Source organism: Cricetulus griseus, chromosome 8 (assembly GCF_003668045.3).
Source record: "Cricetulus griseus strain 17A/GY chromosome 8, alternate assembly CriGri-PICRH-1.0, whole genome shotgun sequence".
Classification (NCBI taxonomy): Eukaryota; Metazoa; Chordata; class Mammalia; order Rodentia; family Cricetidae; genus Cricetulus; species Cricetulus griseus.
The window spans coordinates 93,797-118,951 of record NC_048601.1 but is presented as its reverse complement, the minus strand read 5'-3'; the positions used below and the strand labels follow the sequence as shown (position 1 = coordinate 118,951).

Below are 25,155 nucleotides of genomic sequence, written 5' to 3'. Positions count from 1 at the left end.
TTACCTTGTCCTCTTCTCATCCTTTCTTCTGGTGCATGTAGCAGGAGTTTCTTGCTCTCCTGGTGGGTATGTGACCAAGGTTCTCTTCTGGTAGATGCAAACAGATCCAATACTCTCATGCCTGTCCTCTTCTCATGGATGGAGGTATCACTGTTACTGGGGCCTCTGCAGTGTTTGGGTGTGTTGGATCACATTGGGCTGGTGGATGGAGACAGAACTGCCATCGGGCCTCAATGTTTAGGATCCCGCCGCCGAATTCGGATCCACATGCAGATCACTGGCGTCAGATGACTCTGAGCAGTGATGACGAACGGGAACCAGAAACAGCCCCGGGGCCTACCTGGGCCAGTGGATGGAGGCAGAACTGCCACTGGGTGCTCTTGTGTGTCGGATCCTATTCTCCAATATTTCTAGGTCATAAGTAGTTTCATTCCTTTCTTCTCAAATGAGGTTGATTATTGATTTCTGTGTAAAGAATTGTCTCCTGTAGCTTAGGCTTTCCTCATGCTATGTAATTGAAAATGGCTTTGAACATCTAATGCTGCCTCTGCTGCCCGTTGTTGGGAAGATAGTCCTCCAATTCCTTATGGGCTGGGCCTTGACTGGTCAGTGAAAAGGAAAAATAGATCAGTTAAGGAATGACCTCCCAATTTCGCTGTCTTTCATTGGAAACTTGTAAATGAAGAGGGACCTGGGCAAGAGTTGAGTTCATTGACCAACTATGAAACTGGTGGTATCACAGTACAGAAAGGGAGGGTCAAGAAGGAGGGCAAGGGCTTTTCTGCTTCAACATTAATTGAGATTATTAATGTGGAATTATGTAACTAATTTTAGATGATCCATAAATGTCCTGATTGCCCATTTCTTGGGGTTCACAGACTAGGGCAATCAAAGGTCTGTACTTACCATGAATCCAAATTGCTATAGTTATACCAGTTTAACTAAAATAGAAGATTTGGGTAAAATGTTGTGGCCCTGTCTAACAGGACTGTCCTTTTTCTGGTTTAAGATGTTCATCCTTAGAGAAAAGGTGTGAGAAATTTTTTTCCTACATTTTTTTATTTAAATTAGAAACAAGATTGTTTTACATGTCAATCCCAGTTTCCTCTCCCTTCCCCTGGGACGGTGAGGCCCAGGGAGGGTGAGGCCTTCCATAGGGGGTCTTTAAAGTCTGTTGTATCCTTTGGGAAAGGGCCTAGGTCCTACCCCGTGTTTCTAGGCTCAAGGAGTATCTTTCTATGTGGAATGGGCTCCCAAAGTCCATTCCTATGCCAGGGATAAGTACTGATCCACTATAAGAGGCCCCATACATTTCCAAGGCCTCCTCACTGACACCCACTTTCATGGGGCTACTTATTCATATATGGATTTTAGACATGGAGCAAGGGATTGCCAGCCTACAATCTATACCAACAGAGAAGCTAGGAAACAAGGAGGACCGTAACAGAGGCACACATAGTCCCCTGGAGAAGGGGAAGGGGACAAGATCACCTGAGCAAGTTGGGAGCATGGGGGGAGGGGAGAGGGAGCTGGGAGAATAAGAAGAGGGTAAGGGGAGGAGTGGGAAGGACATGAGGGAGCAGGAAGGTTGAGTTGGGGGAAGAATAGAGGAGAGCAAGATAAGAGATACCATAAAAGAGGGAGCCATTATAGGTTTAAAGAGAAATCAAGCACTAGGGAAATGTCTGAAGATCTACAAGGATGACACCAACTTACAATCTAAGCAATACAGGAGAGGCCACCTTAAATGCCCTCCCCTGATACTGAGATTGATGCCTAATTTATATGCCATCCTAGAGTCTTCATCCAGCAGCTGATGGAAGTAGAAGCAGACACCCACAGCTAAACACTGAACTGAACTGGAATCCAATTGCAGAGAAGGAGGAGTGATGAGCAAAGGGGTCCAGACCAGGCTGGTGAAACACACAGAAACAGCTGACCAGAACAAGGGGAACTCTTGGTCCCCAGACTGATAGCTGGAAAGGTGTGTTCTCATCTTTGATGTGCTGTAATACAAATCCCTAGTCTCTGGAGCACTGTTTTGACTTTTCAGTACTTTTTTAGATTATAGCTACATTATATCCACATTCTCTTTCCTGCCTCCAAGCCCTACAGTGACCCCTCATTGTTTTCTAATTCATGACCTGTTTTTTTAAAACAACAGTTACTGTGTGAATGTGACCTGTGTCTTCAGGATTTCCCAACCATGAGGCAATGGGTTGGGTGCGCTGGACATTGAGTGTGTTATGGAATGTGCACTCAAAGGTCCCTGTGCTTTGGATGAGGAACAGGAAGTACTCTAGGAGAGTGCAAGAATGTCTACTAAAATACAAACTATCTATGCTAGAGCCTTGCTGCTGGGCTGGAAGGGCAGAGCTGGAAGGACTGTGTTGTGTGAGTCATTTGATCTCTGATCACCCAGTAGGGGAGCTGCTACTATTCTGAGGCCTATCTGGTTAGCCTTAGCCAATGAGGGATTCTGGGGAGGCTTAGCAATCAGGAGTACTAGTAGCAGGTAGCTGATGGATTCTTTCCATGATTCTCCACTGTTTCTGCTGTAGGTAGTTATAAGGAAGACTACAAGCCATGCCATGGTTAAGTGTAGGTTGTTCAGAGCAGGTCTGCTGAACTGTCATTTGTGCTGGGATTTGGATGGCCCATGAGGCAGACTATGGTTCTATTGGTCCATGTGGTAACCTGGGCAGTGACCCTTGTCCTCTAAGTCTCCCTGTGTATGGGTTTTCTGGGGAGGGGGAGATTCTGCAGCCCTGGCATGGGAGGATCTGATGCTTGTAATATCACTGTCCAGTGTTCACACCCAGGCTTTGCTTTTGGTGTGAAGTGGGAAGACAGGTTGGTAAACTGAAGGTCTGGTTTCTAGAAGTTCTGAATCTTTCAGGTTTTTCTTAATCATGTTACAAATAGTTTAGGAACTGGTAGAAAGATGGTGATGTGAATTTCCTTTCAGCAATACATGATTAGAATGCTTTTAACTTTCTGCTATCACCAGCCACAATGGTGTGATTCTGTGAAGTTTAGTTCCAGGGAACAAAAGGAGTTTCTGAGCTGCAGAGGTTTCCTCAGGTGTGCATGGTGTTAAACAGGTAGATAGAGCAGATGCCACACATCTGTGCTATAATCCATGTGGCAGGAAGCAGATTTTAAATTATTCTTCTATGTTTTGGGATTGAGCATCAATGGGGCTGCGTTTACCTGAAACCGTAAGGGGAGCATAGCAAGAGATGACTTCCGTTTGCAGAAGGAGCTCTAGATCATGCGTCTTCTGTCCTTGGAAGAAATATCAGTAGCTGGAAGGTCATAAATGACAGTTTAAGGGTCATCTTGAGCTAATATTATGAAAGTTGTGAAGTCTGTGTTTATTTAATTTCTATACACATAGAATCATAGGTAGCTGGGTAACATTAGTCAAGAACATACTTTTTCTGGCTAAGTTTCTTTTGTTCTTTTGATAAATGGTGAGCATATTTTTCCTGCCTTTTGTTCTTGGCTTTTTCTCTCCACCCACCTTATTCTTTGACAAATATTGTACACATTCTTGAATATTGTATCTTTGTGGCAAATGTAGAAGTCATATTATGCCAATTTGTGTATTATGTTTTCATAATCACATTGTACATTCTGAATGTTTACACTGTGAATGTGGCTTTGTGATCATCTTTCCTGTATAAATTGTTGGACATTGTCATTGGATTGTTTTCATTTTATAGTGCAAATTTACCATACACCACATCTTAATTTTGATGCATCGTGTTACTCAGAATCATTTATTTACTTCTTTATTCATTTACATTTTGTTGTTCTTGTTATTAATCTGTGAAGGTCTTTTGGTTTATTGGATAAAAGATATGGGTCTAGGCAGGTGGCTCAGCACTTATTCTTTTGGGGGATGATCTGATTTCAGTTATCTACACTCAGGCTGGGAAGCTCATAATTACCTACTATACCAGATCCAGAAGATCTGATACCCTCTTTTTCTGTATGTCACCTGTATACAAATGGAAGATGTTCTCTCTCATGCACAAACATATGCCAAAAATATCAATAAACTTGTTTTCAAAAGTGCTCATGACTTATAAAACAATAAGAGTAAAACAAGTTGCTTTGGGTGTACACTGATTCTTTAAAAATCTCTTACCTTGCATTGGCTTTGGAAATGTTTTCATTTGCTCATTCTAATTCAGACTTACAGGCAATCATCTCTCATAGGAAACAAAATGGTGTCTAAGTGATCCTAACAGACATCCTTTCCTTTATCATCAGAGAATGAGATCCTTTTAGTTGTCAAAACTGTGTTCTACAAAGGTAAACATCAGAAAGCCTCCAGTGAATCTCTCCAGTTTTGGTATAATAGTCCTCCTTGCTCAACCCATTTGCTGTTATTGGCAAAGAAGAGAACCAGAGTATACAGGATGGATGCTGGTCAGTGATTTCTTGGAGTTTGATTTTGATTAGAATCTTGTCATTCTTGTTTAAGGGACCATGTAAGTATATCTTTATGTCTTGCTTTGTCAGTGGTGCCATCTATGTTATTGATTTTATTAATTATAGTCTAATTATATTGTTCATTTTCTGGAAAATGCTGGACCTTCACCAGTTTTGTATTCACAAAATTTCTTATGAGTTCCTTGAGTGTTTGTTGATTTGGGAAGTTTCTGTGGAGAGACAGTTTTAGTTTTCTCTTCTTGATCTTAGACACTTGCCTTTTCCTATTTCCTGTCATATCTGTGTTTTCCAGTTGTTGCTATCTCCATGTTTGTGTTTTTGCTGTTTGAGTGCTTGAAATGATTAATACAGTGACTTTGGATGTTTAACACCCTTTCATATATTATTGTCTCTTTTTCCTAATTAGCCTCAGCTATCATTGTGATATTGCCTAGACTCCTCCGAGGGAACATCAACTGAAGGTGTGCCTGGATCAGAATATCTGGTTGTTGTGTCTGAGAGAGAGTGTGTTGATTTTGATTGATGTGGGAAGGCTCTTCCACTGAGTTGGCAATATCTCTGAACAAGAGGATCTGGGCTGGATAGGAGAGCTAACTTAGTACAAGACAATGACAAAGCAAGAGAGAAAGTCAGGAAATAATGGTTCCACATCTTGCCTTCATTTATTAGCTTGAGGTTCTATCCTAAGTTCTCACAAGGAGGGACTGTGACCTAGGGGTAACAACCAAACAAGTATGTTCATTACCTGAGTCACTTTTGGTTAGATAATTTAATCACAGCATCAGAGAAGAAAGTTGGAACAAAAATAGTACCTCAAAATGATTTTGTTGCTGCAACAGACCTGGGAATTTTGAGTTTTGAAAGAATGTTGAAGACATCAGAACTTGGATGGCAGAAGCCATAGAAAGCTGTTCACAAAGCTTAATCAGCTCTTCTGGAAGGACCTCGAAGAGCAGAATGTTGAAAGTAATGGCAGACATTGGAGGTCAAGGTCACAAGATTTTAGTGGGCAATAGGATCTGTGGGGAGCCATGGTCTGGTCTGCCTGGTCTGCCTGCCTAGAGGGAAATGAATCATAGGTTTTTCAGGTTAAAGTCCATGGCTCCTGGGCAAAAAGTTTCAGTTCCTGACAGATTGTTGCATTCCCTCAGGCAAGGAAACATTCTGACTGCTTGTGTTTCTCTATATGATCCCTTAGTAGTCAAGGAAGCATGGAAACTTAACAGGACAATTGGTCTTAGACATTGATCTTGTGTACCATGTATAGCTTGGAAACTTCATTGTATCTTGGCAACTACAACAGTATTGATCCTGGAAACTACAATGTCTTCCATTTCTGAGAAAGATATAAAAATTTTGATTGCTCTCAATAAGATAGTCACAGCCTCATCTTTCTGTGGCCTTTATAGACCAAGCCTGGCTTTGTTCCTTGTGGTCCTATCAGGTGATCTTGGCCTGGTGAGTAAGCACAGGTGCTTAGAAGACTTCATGAAAAATTTAGCTAGAGTTTATTTATGTGATATTTTAGCCCCAAATCTTTCTTATTCTCTTCATGTCCTAGGAAAGTGAGTAATGCAGAGTTCAACCTGATTTCTTAGACAAAATATTGTTTCTGTTCAATGGTTATTACTCATTCAGGTCCACAGTGAGAAAGAAGCAAGTAGAAAGAAAGGAAAAGTCCGTTGTTTTGTTGTTGTTGTTGTTGTTGTTGTTGTTGTTGAGAAAACAGCAGCAGAAAGTTTCAGAGGGCAGTCCAGTGGTGAAAAAGAGACAGGAATTTTCAAGGATTTAAGCACCATGAAAGGGAAGGTTCTTAACTCTGTATTCAAAGTCTAGGAATGTTGTTCCAAGTATAAGACTCCATGCAGCCAAGCCCTTAATTTATAGAAAGAGCCAGGTGTTTATGTCATTTCTTAGTTTTGGAAATTGTTTGCTCTGCACTTCCTGTTTACTTAGGTAATATTATTTTCTTCTCAGATCTCTAATAGACTATATAGTTTTATTTATGGTTTTCCTTGTGACCAAATTCAGAAAAGACACTATCAAAAGAGGTGTAAAGTGTATACAGTTTAGAGGCAGAAGAAGATAGTTTTGGGTTGGTAATACAAGCATAGATTGTGACTTAGGTGCAACACTTTGGACTCATCAAGATAGGATAGATGATGGAATATTTTCTCTGAATTTGTCAAATACTAATGGACTAGACATTGTTAATATAATTATTGCCTGCATATATCTATTTATAGTTATTGTACTTATTGTATATAATTTTACTATGTTAGTTAAATCCTTTGCTTTTTATTTAGAGACAAAGGGGGTAAATGTGTGATTTTGTTTGTATTCTGATGAATAAAGTTTGCCTGGAGTCCAGAAGGTAGGGTCAACTACTAGCTGACCATAGAGTTTTGGAGGCCTGAGGACAGAGAGGAGACAGGAAGCGGTAGGCAGCTTGAAGAGAAGATTTTGACCCTTTTGGGTGGAGGAAAGGTAGAGGTAGAAAGTGACAGTCAGTGCTCCCCTGCTTCTCTGAGTGTTCAGGTTTGCAGGGGACAGAGCAAGACTGCCATAGTTGCCTGGAAGGGGCAGTGAACTCTAAATGGGTACATAGGAATAGGGACACCCAGGTACATGATTCTGGTGTGGCAAGGGCTTGTGGGCCCTAGAGCTTAGATTCCTAGCTTTGCATGAGTCTATAGAGATAAAACTTGTTTGTTCTTGGCAATAAGGCTAGTCATGTGTGTTTGGAGGGGGCAACGCCTTTTAAAAAGAATGCAATGTATCTCCAAAACCTACTTAACTAACTGCAAAAGCATGTTAGAAAAACTACAGAGAGGGCTTAGGGGTAAACAGACCCAAAGCACCATAATTAAATTTCCCTTAATTTGCCAGAGTTTAGGGTTAAAAGAAACAAAAAACAAAACTAGGGAAAATACACTTGAGGAGAGGACTAGGAGGGCTCTGCAGCTATCAAGGAGAGAAAGAGAAGGGAGGAACCACAGCAGGTGGAGATGAAGGCCATTGCTTTACTCACTACTCTCCTCCCAAAGAACCCTAAACAGAGCCCTCCCATAGACCCCAGCAACAGATGGTGTGGGAGTGAGGAAGGGGTGGGAGATGAAGCAAGCCCATGCCTGGTGCTTGAGTATTCTTCAACCAGCTCCAGTCATGGGGGTAATCTGAATCCTGCCCTATGAGCTAGCATTCTGCTGGATATGCCTCTGAGCCTCCTAGAAGAATAGAGTTGTGAAGGGAGTGTCAGGTAAGGGCTGACTCTTGATAGAACAGTACCCAACGTCATATGGAAAACAACAACAACAAAAAAACCCAGGCTAGCTAAAACAACCCTCTACAATAGAGAAACTTCTGGAGGCATCACCATCCCTGACTTCAAGCTCTATTATACAGCCATAGTCCTGAAAACAGCTTGGTATTGGCACAGAAATAGACAGGTAGACCAATGGAATAGAGTTGAAAACCCTGATATTAGCCTATACACCTATGAAGACCAGATTTTTGACAAAGAAGCTAAATTTATACTATGGAAAAAAAAGAAAACATCCTCAACAAATGGTGCTGGCATAACTGGATTCAGACATGTAGAAGATTGCTAATGATCCATATCTATCGCCATGCACTAAACTTAAGTCCAAACGGATCAAAGACCTCAACATAAATTCAGCCACACTGAACCTCCTTGAAGAGGCACCCTTGAAAAAATTGGTACAGGAGACCCCCTTCCTGAACATTACACCAGTAGCACAGACACTGAAATCAACAATTAATAAATGGGACCTCCTGAAATGGAGAAGCTTCTGTAAGGCAAAGGACACAGTCAGCAAGACAAAACACCAGCCCCCACAGAATGGGAAAAGATATTCACCAACCCCACATCTGAGAGGGGGCTGATCACCAAAATATACAATGAACTCATGAAGCTAGCCACCAAAACACAAAACAACACAATTAAAAGATGGAGTGCAGAACTAAATAGAGAATTCTCAACAGAGGAATCCAAAATGGCTGAAAGACACCTGAGAAAGTGCTCAACATCCTTAGCCATCAGGGAAATGCAACTCAAAACCACTCTGAGATACCATCTTACTCCTATCAGAATGGCTAAAATCAATAATACCAATGACAGTCTATGCTGGAGAGGATGTGGAGAAAGAGGAACTCTCCTCCATTGCTGGTGGGAGTGCAAACTTGTACAACCACTTTGGAAATCAGTATGGCGGTTGCTCGGGAAAATGGGAATCAGTTTACCTCAAGATCCAGCAATCCCTCTCTTGAGCAGATACCCAAAGAATGCACACTCATACAATAAGGACATATGTTCTATTATGTTCATAGCAGCATTATTTGTAATAGCCAGAACCTGGAAACAACCTAAATGCCCCTCAACTGAAGAATGGATAGAGAAAATGTGGTATATTTATACAATGGAGTACTACTCAGCAGAAAAAAAAATGGAATCTTGAAATTCGCAGGCAAATTGATGGAACTAGAAGAAACCATCCTCAGTGAGGTAACCCAATCACAAAAAGATAAACATGGTATCTACTCACTCATTATTGATTTTTAGACATAGAGCAAAGGATCACTAGCCTACACTCCACACTGCAAGAGGAGCTAGGAAACAAGGAGGACCCCAAAGAGAAGATTGCATAGTACCTCGAAGAAGAGGATGGGGACAAGAACTCCTGACCAAATTGGCGCCTGCGGGCAGGGAGAGGAAGGAGAGTCTTCATCCAGTTGCTGTTCGAAGCAGAAACAGACACCCATAGCTAAGCACTGGACCATACTACTGGAACTCAGCTGTGGAGAGGGAGGAGGGTTGAGCAAAGGAGCCAAGGTGGGGATGGCGAGACCTGTAGAAACAGTGGACCTGACCTACTGATAGAATAGAGACCCTAGTCATAAAGCTAGGGAAACAGCATTGGACCAAACCAAACCTTCTGAATGTGGGTACCAGCTAGGAATCCCAAGACAGTCTATGGCTCCTCTAACAGCAGAGCCAGTCTTTATCCCTAGAGTACAAATGGACTTTGGGAGCCCATTCCCTATGGAGGGATACTATTGCAGCCCAGATACAGCAAGGAGGGCCTGAACCCTCCCCCAAACAATATGACAGACTTTGAAGGTCCTTGGAAGAGGTCCTACTATCCCTGGGTAGGAGTTGGGGGTGGGTTGGGTGGGGAACATGGGAGGAGGAAAGGGTGGGAGAATGGGGGGAATGGATATGTAAATATGAGTAATTAAAAATAATAAAAAGAAATAATATTTTGTCCAAGAAATCAGCCAATTACTTTTTAATTGTGTCTTACTCAATTTCTCAGGGAAGTTGGTCTTAAATTAATTGTGCTTCAAGTGTGTTGGAATATTTAGGGATTGCTGCTGTAGGATAGCTGGATTCTGGTGGTGATGCATTGTTCTGCTATTGTTGATTGTGCTCTTATGCTGGTGTTCAGTCATCTGTGTTTGAGGTTATTGTGGGTCTAGGTGCTGATTTCTCAGTTTGTATTTGTTGGATGTATGTTCTGTTACTTGGTTTCTATTTGCTCTCTGGTTTTCTATGGTTGAAAAGGGGTTCTCACCCCAAGTTGGGGCCTGGAAATCTTGGAGTAGATGTGGTCTTTATTCCAGCAGGGAGTATCTCCCCAAGTTTGGGACTGAGAAAATGGAAAGGGGGAACTTAGGGATAATGGCCAGGGCCATCATGAGAGTGGGGGTCTGTGGCCTATATTGACTTCTGGCCAATGGTGTATCCTTTGTTTGAGCAAGTGGTCCCTACCCAAGTTGGACGCTGCCACACACCAATGAGGGAAGTGGGATTGGTAATATTGTTGGGGGGTTATTGGAAGAATAGAGGAGGTTCACATGTGAGCAGGCTACATGGGTTTCTGATGGCTGGCATGACCTCTGGTCCACCAGGGTGTCTTTGCCTCAGTTTGCTTAATTGTTCATCTGGCTGGTGTGGTCTGCATTTGAGCAGAGGTTATCCATCTGATTTGGGAATGGGGACATGGCTTTGCAGGTGGCGGCTGTAAGGTTTGGGGGGGGGGAATCTATCTATGGGAATGAAGGAATATATAAGTTTCATGGGCTGGCGGCCTGTCTACCTGTTCTGGCTGATGTGACATGCACATGAGTAGGGGATGTCTCCTAAGTTGGGGGCTGGGTCAGAGCCATATTCTTTGTCTTTGTCTGAATGGGAATATATCCTGAGTTGGAAATGCTTAATTTTTTTTTCTTGATTTTACAAGATGTGATAGTCAAGAGATTGTCTAGAGTGTCAGAAGAGATGTTGGACATTTGCACTGTTTGGACTGTAACATGTTATGAGGTTCATTTGACTAAATACATTTTCATTTTTTTCTTTGTATTTATTCTTCTTTCATACAGTAGGTCCTGACTGCATCCTCCCCTTCTTCCATTCTTTCCAGTCCCAGTAATCCCCATTCTCCCACATCCACTGCTACTCTGTTTCCCTTCAGAAAAGAGGAGGCATTCCAGGGATATCAACCAAACACTGTCTAACAAGATGAAATTATGGCTAGGCACAAATCCTCATCTGAAGGGAGAACAGGGTAGCCCAATAGGAAGAAAATGATCCCAAGGACACATGATTTCTACAGTTAGAAGGTCCACCTACATTTTAAGCTAAGCAGCCATACCAGGTATGCAGAGGACCTTTGTAGCATGATTTCTAATAGGTTTTAATATTATAGCCCAGAGTCAAATGTAGGGGTAAATGCTGAGAAATCAGAGAGACAAAGGAGCATGTCACAGTCACACCTTACCTCCCCAACTTCCCAGTCTAAAAGAGACTGAGCTCCTGTTTCCTCCTGCCTCATCATTTCCTTTCTCTGACCAGCCATATCACTTCCTCTCTATCTGTACATAACTCCAGACCTCTCTGATTCACTAGTGGCTAGTCCCACCCTCTGGCTTCAAGCAAGTTTTATTTGTTATAGAAAAAACAAAATATCATATTTCTCACCTTTTGTCTAAAATAAACAGAAGAATATTTAATTAATATCTGAAAAACTATAGACAATAAATACGATAACTATATACAATATACACAGGCAATAAATACACCAACAATGTCTAGTCCACAGCAACTGAGAAATTCAGAGAAAAGGCCCCATATCTGTCATAAATTGGTGAGTCCAAAAGGTTGTATGTAATTCACTTTCTATCTTAATGTGCGTTACCAACCCCAAATTACCTTTTGATGTCTCTCAGCTTTGTACACTTTAGAGGTCTTTAGTGTGTTTCTTTTCTGCAGCAAGTAACAAGGAAAACTATAACTATAAATATAGAGTCTTCAACTCCATCAGAGACTAGGAAGGAAATAATATTGCTTGAGTAAACAGGAAGTACAAGCAAGTGACTTCCAAAAAATGTGAGAAATGATAGAAACAGCTGGCTGCTTGGACAGTCACCCAAGGTTCCTCTGCAATGTTGGGGCATCATCTTTGGCCTACAGGCCTAGCATGTCTGACAAGATTTTTCTCTGAAGCAGGATATTCTGAAGGGCTGTCCTGCTATGTCTTGGCAAAGCCCAGCAGTCCCTTTATGTCCTGCTTGTCTAATTTGGACAGCATTGTGTCAGCAGTGGAGACAAAGGCACTTTCTCACCCAGTGGCTTACTTTTGCCACAAATAAATTAAGCTCCATGTGGAGTTTTTTTGATGCCTATCATCTTCATCAATGCAGATTGGTGCTGCCATGAGCAGACATGTCACATTGTCATAAGAAAAAGAAGAACCTATGTTATTAAAACATCTTAAATGCTATATTCTATAGATCTCTGAAGTGTTTGAAGATGATGACCTGTCCATCTAAAATATATCTCTGTCTGATCTTGAAAACATGCCTAATATGACAAGTTTGATTGCAATAGGCGACTAATTGCTAACCTGCATTTCCTTATTATCCTAAATAGTTGGTAATAGTAACTTTCAATGGCTAAAAATTTGTATTACATTGCTAAATGAATTACATAGGTACCACACCTTAAGCAAGGTTAGACATGTATGTTCAGTATGTTCTAACAAAAATAATATCTACTTTGTATCATTACAGAAAAAATCAAGGTCAATATTAATTTTTTAAAATTTTTCTTTTATTTTAATTAGAAAGTATTATTTTACATGTCAATCCAGGTCCCTCTCCCTCCCTTCCTCCCCTGCCCCCCCAACTAACACCTTACCTATCCCATACCCTTTCTGTTCCCCAGGGAGTGTGAGGCCTTCCATAGGGGGTCTTCAATGTCTGTCTTATTCTTTGGGATAGGGCCTAGGCCAACCCCCTTGTGTCTAGGCTCAGGGAGTATCCCTCCATGTAGGATGAGCTCCCAAAGTCCATTCCTGTGCTAGGGATAAGTACTGATCCACTACAAGAGGTCCCATAGATTTCCAAGGTCTCCTCACTGACACCCACATTCAGGGAGTCTGGATCAGTCCCAAGCTGGTTTCCCAGCTATCAGTCTCAGGACCAAGAGCTCTCCCTTGTTCAGGCCAGCTGTTTCTGTGGGTTTCACCAGCCTGGTATGGACCTCTTTGCTCATCAGTACTCCTTCTCTGCAACTGGATTTCAGTTCAGTTCAAGGTTTACATGTGGGTGTCTGCTTCTACTTCCACCAGCTGTTAGATGAAGGGTATATGATGTCATATGAATTAGTCATCAATCTCATTATCAGGAGAGGGTATTTAAGGTAGCCTCTCCTCTGTTGCTTAGACTGTTAGTTGGTGTCATCTTTGTATCAAGCTAGTAGCTGCTTTATTGGTTTAAAAGTAGAATTAGGCACAGAATATCGGGGTGAATGGGACTCGGGAGGGGTCAGGCCCGTGGATCAGGGAGGAAGATTGAGGTGTTTCCAGGCTCAGGGAGCTCCTCCCTGGCTGGTCGGGTCCACTCCAAGCAGGAGCAGGCCCAGAGAGATCGTGGTAAATGGGGCTTTATCTACATTCTCAGAATTTTGGGCAGAGTAAATTATGATGAGGGTCTTCTCTCTTTGGCAGAATAAGGCTTGGAATGTGCTAAAATATGAGAAGTTGGCAGGTCTGTGATGGAGGATGTCCTTCTGTATGCTGTGAATATATGTTTATCTTATTGATTGATGAATACAGATGTTTTGTCCAAAGGACAGGCAGGAATTTAACCCAGGGGGAAATCAGACAGGGATAGAGAAAGGTAGTAGGTGGATTCAAGGAGACACCATCCAGCTACTAGTAAGGTAGGATGCCCAGGCATTCTCTGGTAAGATGAGGAAGGCCATGTGGAGATACATAGATTAATAGCTATGGGTTAATATTAAGAGAGAGCTAGCTAATAATAAGACTAAGCCATCTGCCAAACAGTTTGTAATTAATATAAGCCTGTGTGTGTTTATTTGGGACTACACAGCTGTGGGGCCAGGCAGGACAGAAACTTCTGTCCACAGATCTGTGAACCATAGATTTCTTCCATCCCATAACCCCCTGGATCATCACCAAACTGGACTTTCCCCCAACATTCTTGTGTGCTTTCGAGAGTGAGGAGGACACCATGAACTCTGCCCACTTCAGAACCCTGTGTTCAACTACATAAAGCAAAGGAGAAACATGAAAATTTATACTGACTAGACTGGAATTTAGTAACCAACATAGAGAGCATTGATTTTAAGGTGTAAATTCTTAGATGACAAAGCTACTTTATACCTCATAATAACTGATTACATATATACTGGTAATAAGTGGAGTTTATTAAAGATATTAATCAAAAAAAGTAGAATTAATAATCTACCTTTCTATCCCATTTCTATATCTCCCTTTATTCTTTTCAGAGTAGATTCAGTAATCTACCTTTATATCACACACACACACACACACACACACACACACACACCTTTTTTTTCAAAACTAGAACCCAAAATCTAATCCCTCTTTTTCATGTTTTTTTTTTCTGACCATTAGGAATAACAACTTGTAACTAACCCCCCCTAAACAATGACAAATATCCATACCCCATTGAATGACCAAAAACCACCCATCCCACCTCTTGGGAATGTGGGCATCCTATTCTTAAATTTACTTCCTGCTCTCTGGGGATGATGTCATCTTAAGGGAATCCTGAAAAGAAAAGTTTGGTTCAATTGTCAAGTTCTGGGAGAGGTATCTCTTTTTTCACTCTCTGCATAATGGAAAAGTGCAGGACTTTCTGAAGTCCTGGCTAGAGTAGTCTGTGGGGCCGGATCATCTCAGCTAGCCACCTTGAAATTTTCCTGAGCAGTTTGTAGTCCAAGGCTGGTCTTTAGATGATTTTTTTCAGCTTAGTGGTATTATCTTAGTCGTGGTGGAATTGTCATTGTGGGGCCCCATCATCATTTTGGAGAAATCATAGGTCTCTGTTAGGCATGATCATGGTCCACTGACAAAAACTTAAACATTTTGAATGTCATATGCAGCAGATCTCAAAGGGTTTAAAGGATCAATATTTGTCATGTACATTTGGAGTACAAAAACTTAATGCCTAGTTACCCAACAGAGACTCAAACCTGAAATCATCTGCAGGAAGCTAGATGAAGCCTTTTCCTTCAATTAGACTCTATATGGCCATCAATATCATGAGAAGGCCCCAGGAAGTGGAGATTGTTACATTCAGTAACTGATGGAAGCAGATGCAGTGACCCCCAGACAAGCACTGGGATGAGCTCCTGGAGTTCAGCTGAAGAGAGGGAGAAGGGAATATATGAACAAGGGGGAGGGGGTCAAGATCATTATAAGGAAACCACAGAGACAGCTGACTCAAGCTAATGAGAGCTCAAGGACTCTGGACTGACAGCTGGGGAACCTGTGTGGGACCAGACTAAGCCCTCTGAATGTCTGTGACAGTTATGTGGCTTGATCTGTTAGGAGAGCCCCTCACAGTGCCACCAGGACTTATCCCAGGTCCATAAAATGGCTTTCTTTGGAGCCTATTCCCTATGGTGGGAGGCCTTGCCCAGCCTTGATATAGGGCAGAGGGGCTTGGTACTGCCTCAACTTGGTATACCAGACTTTGTTGACTACCCAAGGGAGACCTTACCCCTGTGAGGAATAGATGGGGTTGTGAGGGTTGAGGAGGACCTGGTAGAAGGGGAGGGATGGGGAACTGGAGTTGGTATATAAAATGAAAAATAATACATTAAAAAAGGAAAAAAAACGAAAGAAAGTTGGCCTGGTCGGGAAAGGAGAACTATATGAGCTTCAGGCAATAAAGCATGCTGAACCTGGGCAGATTCCGTGGCAGCCAAGTGTGACCAAGGTGGGTGGACAAACATGCCAGGCAGACAGAGCTTAAGATGTTTTATTATAAAGGGAAGGGGGGAAGAAAGAGAGAGAGAGAGAGAGAGAGAGAGAGAGAGAGAGAGAGAGAGAGAGAGAGATGGAAGATAAGAAAGAGACCAGAAAAGTCCTGTCTGCCACAGGGGAAGAGCAGTAAAGAGAGAGTGGAAAGAGAGCATAAGTGGATGGAGACCTTTCTTTTAAAGGGGTCCTTTGCATCTGGGCTCACCAGAGTCCTGCCTGAGTGCATTCTTACAGGTAACAGGCAGGCGAGCATAGTGCCTGAATCCTTACAGCAATGACTAGGTAAGAGAGAAGGTCTGGAAACCATCTGTGCCTATGGGTTTTACCTTTAATTGTTAGCTTCTGTTTCTATCCTAAACTCCCAAAATGATGCTGTGCGATCTGACAAAATGAGGCAAATAAACTCATTCAATTCCTGAGATGTTTTGTGGTTAGAAGATTTAATCACATTAGCATAAAAACAAGGTAGAACAAAAAATGGACCACCAATTGAGATTTTGAAGCTAAATTGATCTGGGAATGTTATCTTTTGGAAGAATATGGAAGATATGAAGACTTTAGGTGGCAAAAACCATAGAAAGTTGTACACAGAATTTAATTGGCTTTTCATGCAGGACCCAGAAGATGAGAATGTTGAGAGTAATGGCAGAAAGTGGAGACTGACATAATAAGATTTCAATTGGAAATAGTCTTCAGAAAAAATAAAGTAGAAGTCATTTGTGTGATATTTTGGTTCCATCTCCATATGCCCTGCAAATATAGTAAGACATAATTTTAAATAGTGGATTACTTTCTTAAATAGAATATTTAATATGTTGGGTAGTTATTACTGATGATTCACTCAGGTCTACAGTGAAAAAACAAAAATAAATGGGGCAGAATAAAAAGAAAAGGTAGTTTCAGATGGCAGTCAAGTGCTGAGTCAGGCAGGAATTTTCAAGAAGTTTATCACCATATATCTTGCTATGGAATGGAAGCCTAGTAAGGTGCCCTAAGGGTAAGACTCAATCCAGCTAAACCTGAAATTTATGGAAGGATTAAACAAAGTGATTGCTAGTCCCAGGAAGCAACTTCATACAAAACCTGCTGCACCTGTGGTCCAAGCCTGTTAGCATCCATTCCAATTAAGAAATCAAACTTTGTAGGATCACCCATCATATGTTGGTCCTGGAAACAAGAAAGAATCAAAATGTAAGGTATTGGATTTTTAGTCTGTGGCTATAATTCAGGATTTTTTTTTTTTTTTTGGTTTTTCAAGTCAGGGTTTCACTGTGTAGCTTTGAAGCCTTTCCTGGCATCTGCTCTGGAGACCAGGCTGGCCTCGGAACTCACAGAGATTTGCCTGCCTCTACCTCTCAAGTGCTGGGATTAAAGGAGTGGGTCACCAATGCCCTGCGGGATTCTTGCAGGCTTCTATGTTTGGCAGAATCAGAAATGCAGTGAGGAGACTGTTAAGAGTTCATTTCATGAAGCTGTGAGAAGAAAGCCTGGTGTTGTGATTGTGATTGTGATTTTTGTTTTTGTTTTTTTCTCTTTGCTCTTTTGTGAGCATGCCACTCAGCTCTCAAATAATGACACATGGAGACTTACTGTTTCTTATAAATGCCCAACCTTGACTTGTTTCTAGCCAAGTTTTGTTAAATTAGCCCATCTACCTTTTTCCTCTGGGCTTTCATCTTTCTCCATTCTATATACCCTTCTTTACTTTTTACTCTGTGACTTGCTGTGCAGGCCCCTATTGTACTCTCCTTTTCTTGTTCCTCCTTCCTTTTTTGCTTCCAGGTATTTCTTCCCATTTATTTACTCTGCCTGCCAGCCCCACCTATCCTGTCAGGCATCCTATTGGCTATTCACCTATTTTTAGACTAATCAAGTATTTTAGACAGGCAAAGCATCACAGCTTCACAGAGTTAAACAAATGTCACATAAAAGGATGCAGCACATTTGCATCATAAAAACAAATGTTGCACAGCATAAATAAATATAACCCATCTTAAAATAATATTCTACAACATTGAGGGTTGTATTTTGAGATGCTAAGATTTTCAGATACCTAAAGCTATGGCACTTCTATGGAGATCCAGGTGCATATAACTGGTAGAGGTAACCAAAGAGGGATGTATGAGAATTGGCAAGGATAAGGCCTTTGAACCTGAAGCCCTCTGCATCTGAGACAGATACAGGATTTGATGTTTGTCCTACTGTGTTTCAGTCTTGCCTTGGTCCAATCTTACCTCACTGTGTCTCCAAGTCTCTGTTTGGGAATGTAAATGGTATTCTGTGCCATTGTATGTTGGAAAGATGGAACTTGTTTTCTGATTTTACAAGATGTCACTCAAGTCAAAAAGCTTACCTTGAGTGTCAGAAGAGACTTTGGAAGTTTGAACAGTGTAGGGGCCATTGCAGACTATGAGGATCATTGAAGTGACTAAATGCATTTTCCTCATTGTAGATTTAATGAAAAACCTCCCAGACAGGATGATGTATTTGAACATGTGTCTTTCCATTGTGAATTTCTTTTGATTGCTTGTGAAACCTTTCTTAGGAGGAGACTTTCTTTATGAAGTTCCTCATTGGGGGTGTGATATCAGTCTCTATAGCTTCAACCCATTTCCTGTTCTTGGTGTCTACTGTGTTGTGGTTGAAACTAATCAGCCAGCTTCCTTCTTGTGTTGTCATACCTTCACCACCCATATAGACTCTATCTCTAAATCACATAAGGTACAGTAGAAGCAATTGCTATTCATTGCAAAGGCAGTTTGATATCCAGCTGTTTTAATTTTTTGCTTGTGTGTTTTTGAAGACAAGGTTTGTCTGTGTAGCTCTGGCTGTCCTGAAAGTAGCTCTGTACACCAAGCTGGCAGAAAAATTATAGACCCCCTGTTTCTTAGTCCCAAGTCCTGGGATTAAAGGTGGGTCAACACTCCTGGCTATTTTTATTTTTATATTATTGGGTGATTGGCTTGGAATATAGGTTTTTGTACATATCAAGCATATGCTGTTGTACTGAGTTTCCCCCATATCTTGAATTTTAACATTTGGTAGAGGGTATCATTCTGTTTCCCTAGATGGTTTATATTCATTATATTAAAACTGCCTGAGCCTTCTGAGTCATTGGATTGCAGGTGCATTACCTTCTTCCCTGTTGTGTTTGTTTTGGATTTTTTAATGAATGTATTTTGCCTGTATGCACTGATAAGCACTACATGGTACCTGGTCCTCTCAGTGATCAAAAGATGGTCTCAGAAATCCTGATCTTGGAATAATAGATGGTTTGGATCCCCTGTGTAAGTACTGGTGATTGAGCCCACCTATATTCAAGACCAGCAAGAGCTCTATACTGAAGAGACATCTCTCCTGCCCTGTGTTGGTTGTTTATGATCAATGTTTATATTGCTAATGTTTTCATGTGTTCATTTGTAACTGTTTAAACACTAGTGCCTTTTAGTAAAATGTTATTGATGTTTCAGTTTAAATTAGAGTACTTCAGGTTTTTGGAAAATGAATACAGAACTGGAGTGAATGCATAATTCTTTTTAGGATCTTCGGTACATAACCTCTGAGTCCTTTTTATCTTTTTTGGGTTTTTTTGACCAATTTTTTTGCACAGAAAACATGGTCTCAATATGTTTTTCTGGCTTTCCTGGACCTAGTTGCATATACTAGACTGACATTGTACTTAAAAGTAAATACATATGTCTGCTGGGGTTAAAGGTGTGAGCCAGCAGCCCCAGCTTGTTCATCTTATTTTTCTTTTTGGTAGTTAATATTATTTATCATACAATTTCTCTCATGTGTACTTTCTTCTGTTGATCTATTTATTTGTCTCTCTATGTTCATTAATACTCATGTTAAGGTGATATTTGATTCAAAGGCTACACAAATGAAAGAGATGAACCTCCTGTACAGTTTCCTTCTAAATTGACTTGGTGATTACATTATAATGTCTATGTCATCAAATAAGTGTGGGGAGCACCAGAATTATATGACTATGCTGTTATATAAAGGAATGTAGTATACATTTACAATGTTGTCAGTATCATGTTTTCTGTCCTACACATGTATGGGATATTTTAGAATGCAGTGACCTATGATGATGTACATATTGACTTCACTTGGGAAGAATGGACTTTAATGGATCCTTCTCAGAAGAAACTCTATGAGGATGTGATGCTAGAGACCTACAGGAACCTTGCTACTATAGGTAAGACTGAATTATCCTTCACATTTTAAAATAAAGGGCATCTATTCTTTGGTTATTGATGTTCTTCCTTAATTTGATTGAGAAAGAAGAATGTGATGAATTCATTAGCCATGTGTCTCAGGTTCACTGAAGATATTTACTTAAATTTTGAACAATTTCAATAATATAACATATATTTTCTGGTACTGCATTATAGGATACAGTTGGGAAGACTGTCATGTTGAAGAATATTATCAAAGTTCTAGAAGATATGAAAGGTAATTTTCATGTGCAAGATGACACAAATGTACCTCTGAAGTAATTGTAATGTGTCCTGGAAGTTTTAAACAAAAGCAACAATATAAGTAAGCACAGCTTAAAGTACATTGATGATTATTAAATTCTCACAAAATGTTATACCTCAATTTCAGGTAGGTGAATTGAATTTGCATGGCATTCTTTAAGAAAGAAGACAAGGAAACAGTGTGTCAACAGATGTCATTTGAATGATAGTAGTATGAGAGCTATGCTGTAGAACTTTCAATCCATATATTTCATACCACTCATATTACAAATAGTATATTCATTGAAGAGATAAGTAAATCTTCAAAACCTTCTAATAGGCAAATAGTGCATAGTAAAGCTAGTATTACTCATATACTTTTTGTGATTGGGCTAAGCTTAGTGAGGGAACAGTTAGAATTAAGAGTCAATGGTGAGTTGTTGTGTAGAAACCTTAATCCCTATAAAACAAGTTTATGAGGAACAGAAAGTCAAAATGTGAAATCATAGTGGAAACCATTTACTTGTTATTCTTCCCTTACTAGGTATATCATATGTCACTCTGGATACAAACCATGATTATAAGGATATGGAAAGAGGTTAACATGTCTCACTCAAAACAATTAGAAAATATGTGTCAATCTCCACATTGAGATACTTAATTTGACTCAAGTGTAGAAATAATTGGTTGTTCAGCTTCACTGTTAATACATCAACAAACTCATACTGCAGAAAGCCCTATGAGTACTAGGACTCTATAAACACTTCTATTTGTCCTAGTTCACTTAGCAAATGTAGTATGACTCAAAGTATAGGAACACTTAAGACTGCAATAAGGGTGGTAAAGCTCTGAGTTTTTCCAGTTCTTTTTAAATATGAGAAAACTTTCATGTACAAAAAAAAAAAAGATTCTGTAATTGTGTGCATGTAATACAGGATCTTAACACCACAGTACCATCAAAGATGCTAAACAACCCTAAATGAAGGGGAAAAACATTAGTGTTAACAGTGATAAAGTGGGAAGATCCCATTCTTATTTACAAATGGTCCAACCTATAAAATTAATTCATACACATATAGAAATTCAACAACTCATTGAATTTGATAAAGCTTTTAAATGTGCCAATCATCCTTGCAGGAATGAAAGAAGTCAAACTGGAGAGAAACCTTCTTTATATACTCAGTGTGTAAAAGCCTTCACATATGACACCTATCTTCAAAGGCATGAAAGAACTCATACTGGAGAGAAACCCTATGAATGTAATCAGTGTGGTAAAGCCTTTGCACAACATGGTCACATGCAAAGGCATGAAAGGACACATAGTGGAGTGAAACCCTATGAATGTAATCAATGTGGTAAAGCCTTTGCACGACTCACTAATATGCAAAGGCATGAATCAATACACACTGGAGAAAAACCGTATGAATGTAATCAGTGTGGTAAAGCCTTTACACAACGCAGTAGTTTGCAAATTCATGAAAGGACACATACTGGGGAGAAACCCTATGAATGTAATCAGTGTGGTAAAGCCTTTACAACTCTCAGTACTCTACAAATACATAAAAGGTCCCATACTGGAGAGAAACCCTATGAATGTAATCATTGTGGTAAAGCCTTTGCACAACGTGGTCACATGCAAAGGCATGAAAGGACACATAGTGGAGAGAAACCCTATGAATGTAATCAATGTGGTAAAGCCTTTACACGTGCTAGTCATCTACAAACGCATGAAGCAACACACACTGGAGAAAAACCCTATGAATGTAATCAGTGTGGTAAAGCCTTTGCACAACGCAGTCATCTGCAAATGCATGAAAGAACACATACTAGTGAGAAACCCTATGAATGTAATCAGTGTGGTAAAGCCTTTGCACATCGCAGTAGTCTGCAAATGCATGAAATGACACATGCTGAAGAGAAACCCTATGAATGTAATCAGTGTGGTAAAGCCTTTGCATGTTACATTACTCTTCAAAGGCATGGAAGAACACATACTGGAGTTTCAGGAGCTAGGAAAATTCCATTACGAAATTTCCAGCAGTTCCAGTAACTGGGAGATCTGTCTGCTTTGAATAGGGGATGCTAACAGATTTGCTGTTGAATAGCCTGGCCTCAGTGGGGAATGTCCCCTAGTTTGCATCTCTACAGAACTAAGCATTTGAATAGGCCTGCATCTGGGTGGGAGGTTAGGTGTGTGAGTAACATGTGAGGACAGAGAGTTAGGAGCCATGAAGCAGAAAGAGGAGTCAACTGAAGGAGAGAGAAATGGCCTCCTTGTGGCCAGGGAAGCATGGTTAGAAAACAGCCAGGAAGATGCTCAATAAACAAGAGACTCCAGTTTTGCAGCATGGAACTGAGAGCTCTCTAAAGATGACAAGATGCCTGTATTTGGTCTTTATCACTGTTGGGTGGCTAGGAGTTTCCAAGTCTATGCTCTCCCACTCAGGCCGAACTTCATGGCTACCGTGGCTTGGAGCTGAGACATGCCAGGCCACGACACTGGAGAAAAACACATTCTACCCTTGACAGACTGAGCATAAAACCAACTATCCCTGAGCTCAAAACCAACCATTCCCTGATAAAGAAATACAGTCAATTTCTCAGCTTCTTTAAGCTCAGTGACTGAATCCCACCAATTCCCACCCTGAAAATCTCCAATGAAAAATTCTGCTCTAAGAAGCCTTATATACAGCAATGTGCCTGTTCAGTGGCAGATGTCCTTTACCTCCCTGGCAGAGGCAGCCACTCTCCTGGACTCCTCCCTCCCAAATAAATCTCTTGGAGAGTTTGGGATGAAGTCTTTCTTTCCCCAGACTGGAACAGAAACTCCATAGTGGAGTAGAGCAGAGAAGCAATGGACAACTCTGCTGGGAACCTCTCTTAGGGAGTGAACATAGGTAGCAACTTTTTGCTGGAGCCAGAGCAGACGCCTACATTTATTTCTTCAGTAGTTTCCCCCTTAGTTGAGTGAAGCAGAGGATATTTAATAGAGATATAATGAAGTTGGATAATCAGCAATCATCTGTGTATATCTTATCATAACTTGATGTTCTATGGAGATTATATATACACATATATATTATATAATATACATATCAATTTGATGTTCCATGCTTTTTCCATTCTCCATTAGTTAGTCATTTGGCATTTTATCTTGAAGTACTGCTTCCTAAGGGAATTATCTAGAGATGGTATGTAATATAATGGCACTATTGTTTATTTTATAACAAAGGTTTATGGGGTGTGCTTGTGTGTGTAATGTGAGTTTTGATTTGCAGGACATGGCAGATTTGTGGAGAACATATATTTGTGGTGTCTACTTTTAGAGCTCTTTATATGGTGATCAAGGTCAGGTTTCCTGCCTTGCCAAACACAGACCTCTCTCACTGAGTCATTTCACTGCTGCTCAAATAAGATTAGCATAAATATTACAGCAATAAACTATTGTCTTCTTTTCATATTGTAAACATAATTTTATACAAGGATAGAGGAACACAGAATAATTTGAACAATAAATCCTCTTTGCATATGAAAATATTTATACTCATTCTTTTTTAATTTGTTTATTCTGGGAACTAAATATTTGTTTATAACACTTTCTCAGGACCTCAAATGAATGTCAGAAAATTGCCTCATTCAGTAAAGTTGGTTGCTGCTAAGCCAGATGACCTGAGTTCTGTCTCTGGGTGACCCATATTACTCCTGGAAGTTTTTCTCTTATTTCTATACTGTGGCAGTGGCATATGTACACTCAACACATACATAAATAATTTTGAAATCTAAATAAGTGCCATTGATGTCATTTACAGTCAAATGACTCTCTAGATTTCATCACTAGAACTCATATAGGGGAAGTAGATAACAGACAGCCCTATGTTGTGCTCTCAGTGCTGCATACATATCGTGGTGCAGGTGTATACACAGAAACACATTTCAAACTTTTTTAAGTGAATGAGATTAACAAGGCAAAGAAAACAGCCTAATTATTGAGAACATATGAAATTATTTTCCCTATTATACAATTTCAGGAAGTATTGCTGTTCATTGAAACAATGATAGTCCCTTTTTAAATCTTATTTTATCTTTTAATTTTCTCAATTAATGATAGGTTTGTAACAATAACTATTTCCACCAGCTGCCTGGGTTCTGTGGCCACTTTAGGGCCCCCAAATCACACACAGAGTCTTATATTAGTTGCAATGCTGCTGGCCAATGACTAGGATTCTTATTTGCTAGCTCAGTCTTAATTATCAACCATAACTACTAATCTATATATTTTTATGAGTACTTATCGTACCGAGGACACTGGCCTTATGTGACCTCTTTTTCTTGGATCACATGGTGACTCTTTCCTTTTCCTATATTTTCTAGATTCCTCCTTCTCTCCTAGTCCCACCTAACTTACTTCCCTATTGGCCAACAGTGTTTTATATATCAACCAATAAGACAATCATACACAGAAGGACCTGCCCCATCAAATGTCATTTAAAAAACATACCTCAGTTGGACTTAGAGGTGCATAGTTGTAATCCCAGTACTTGGGGGAGAGTGTCAGGCCACTGTCTGTGAGTTTTAGGCCAGTTTGGTCTCCATAGTTAGTTAATTCCAGGGCAGCCATTGCAATGTAGACATATCCTGTCTTAAAAAAAAATAACCCCCCAAAAATCTCAATCTGGCTGGACTCTACCTGGATTTAACAAAACCTTTTGTTTTCTTAATTCACGTCAAAAGAACTGTGTTAATGAAAATCAGAAACAATATAGAAAGTCCATTCACAGAGATATGTAAACCCATTGAATCCTTTGACAACCATCTAGTGGGGGCTTTCATCACCTTCAAGTGATAGGAGGCAGAAGGAGACGTGGGGCATCTTCACCTTCTGCATTATA

General features: G+C 40.4%; 2 protein-coding genes across 8 annotated transcripts in view; both read left to right on the top strand.

Annotated features, from left to right (window-relative positions):
• LOC100757831 (zinc finger protein 120-like) overlaps positions 1-22,498 on the top strand; it is a 33,804-nt gene extending 11,306 nt beyond the window's left edge. For 2 of the 6 annotated variants that reach the window (XM_027430016.2, XM_027430017.2), the window contains exons 2-5: positions 4,282-4,440; positions 19,878-20,004; positions 20,201-20,261; positions 21,404-22,498. In XM_027430016.2, coding sequence (XP_027285817.1) covers positions 4,435-4,440; positions 19,878-20,004; positions 20,201-20,261; positions 21,404-22,316 — 1,107 coding nt within the window. In that variant the 5' untranslated portion in view covers positions 4,282-4,434 and the 3' untranslated portion in view covers positions 22,317-22,498. Of the gene's footprint in view, positions 1-1,965; positions 1,985-4,281; positions 4,503-19,877; positions 20,005-20,200; positions 20,262-21,403 lie in introns of those variants that run through there. The other 4 variants (XM_027430015.2, XM_035448402.1, XM_027430018.2 and 1 more) reach the window with 3 other exon arrangements.
• Positions 19,937-25,155, top strand: part of LOC118237706 (zinc finger protein 431-like) — a 44,960-nt gene continuing 39,741 nt past the window's right edge. The window contains exons 1-2 of one of the 2 annotated variants that reach the window (XM_035448400.1): positions 19,937-20,004; positions 20,201-20,261. The gene's annotated coding sequence lies outside the window, so the exon portion shown is untranslated. Of the gene's footprint in view, positions 20,005-20,200; positions 20,262-25,155 lie in introns of those variants that run through there. The other variant, XM_035448401.1, reaches the window with a different exon arrangement.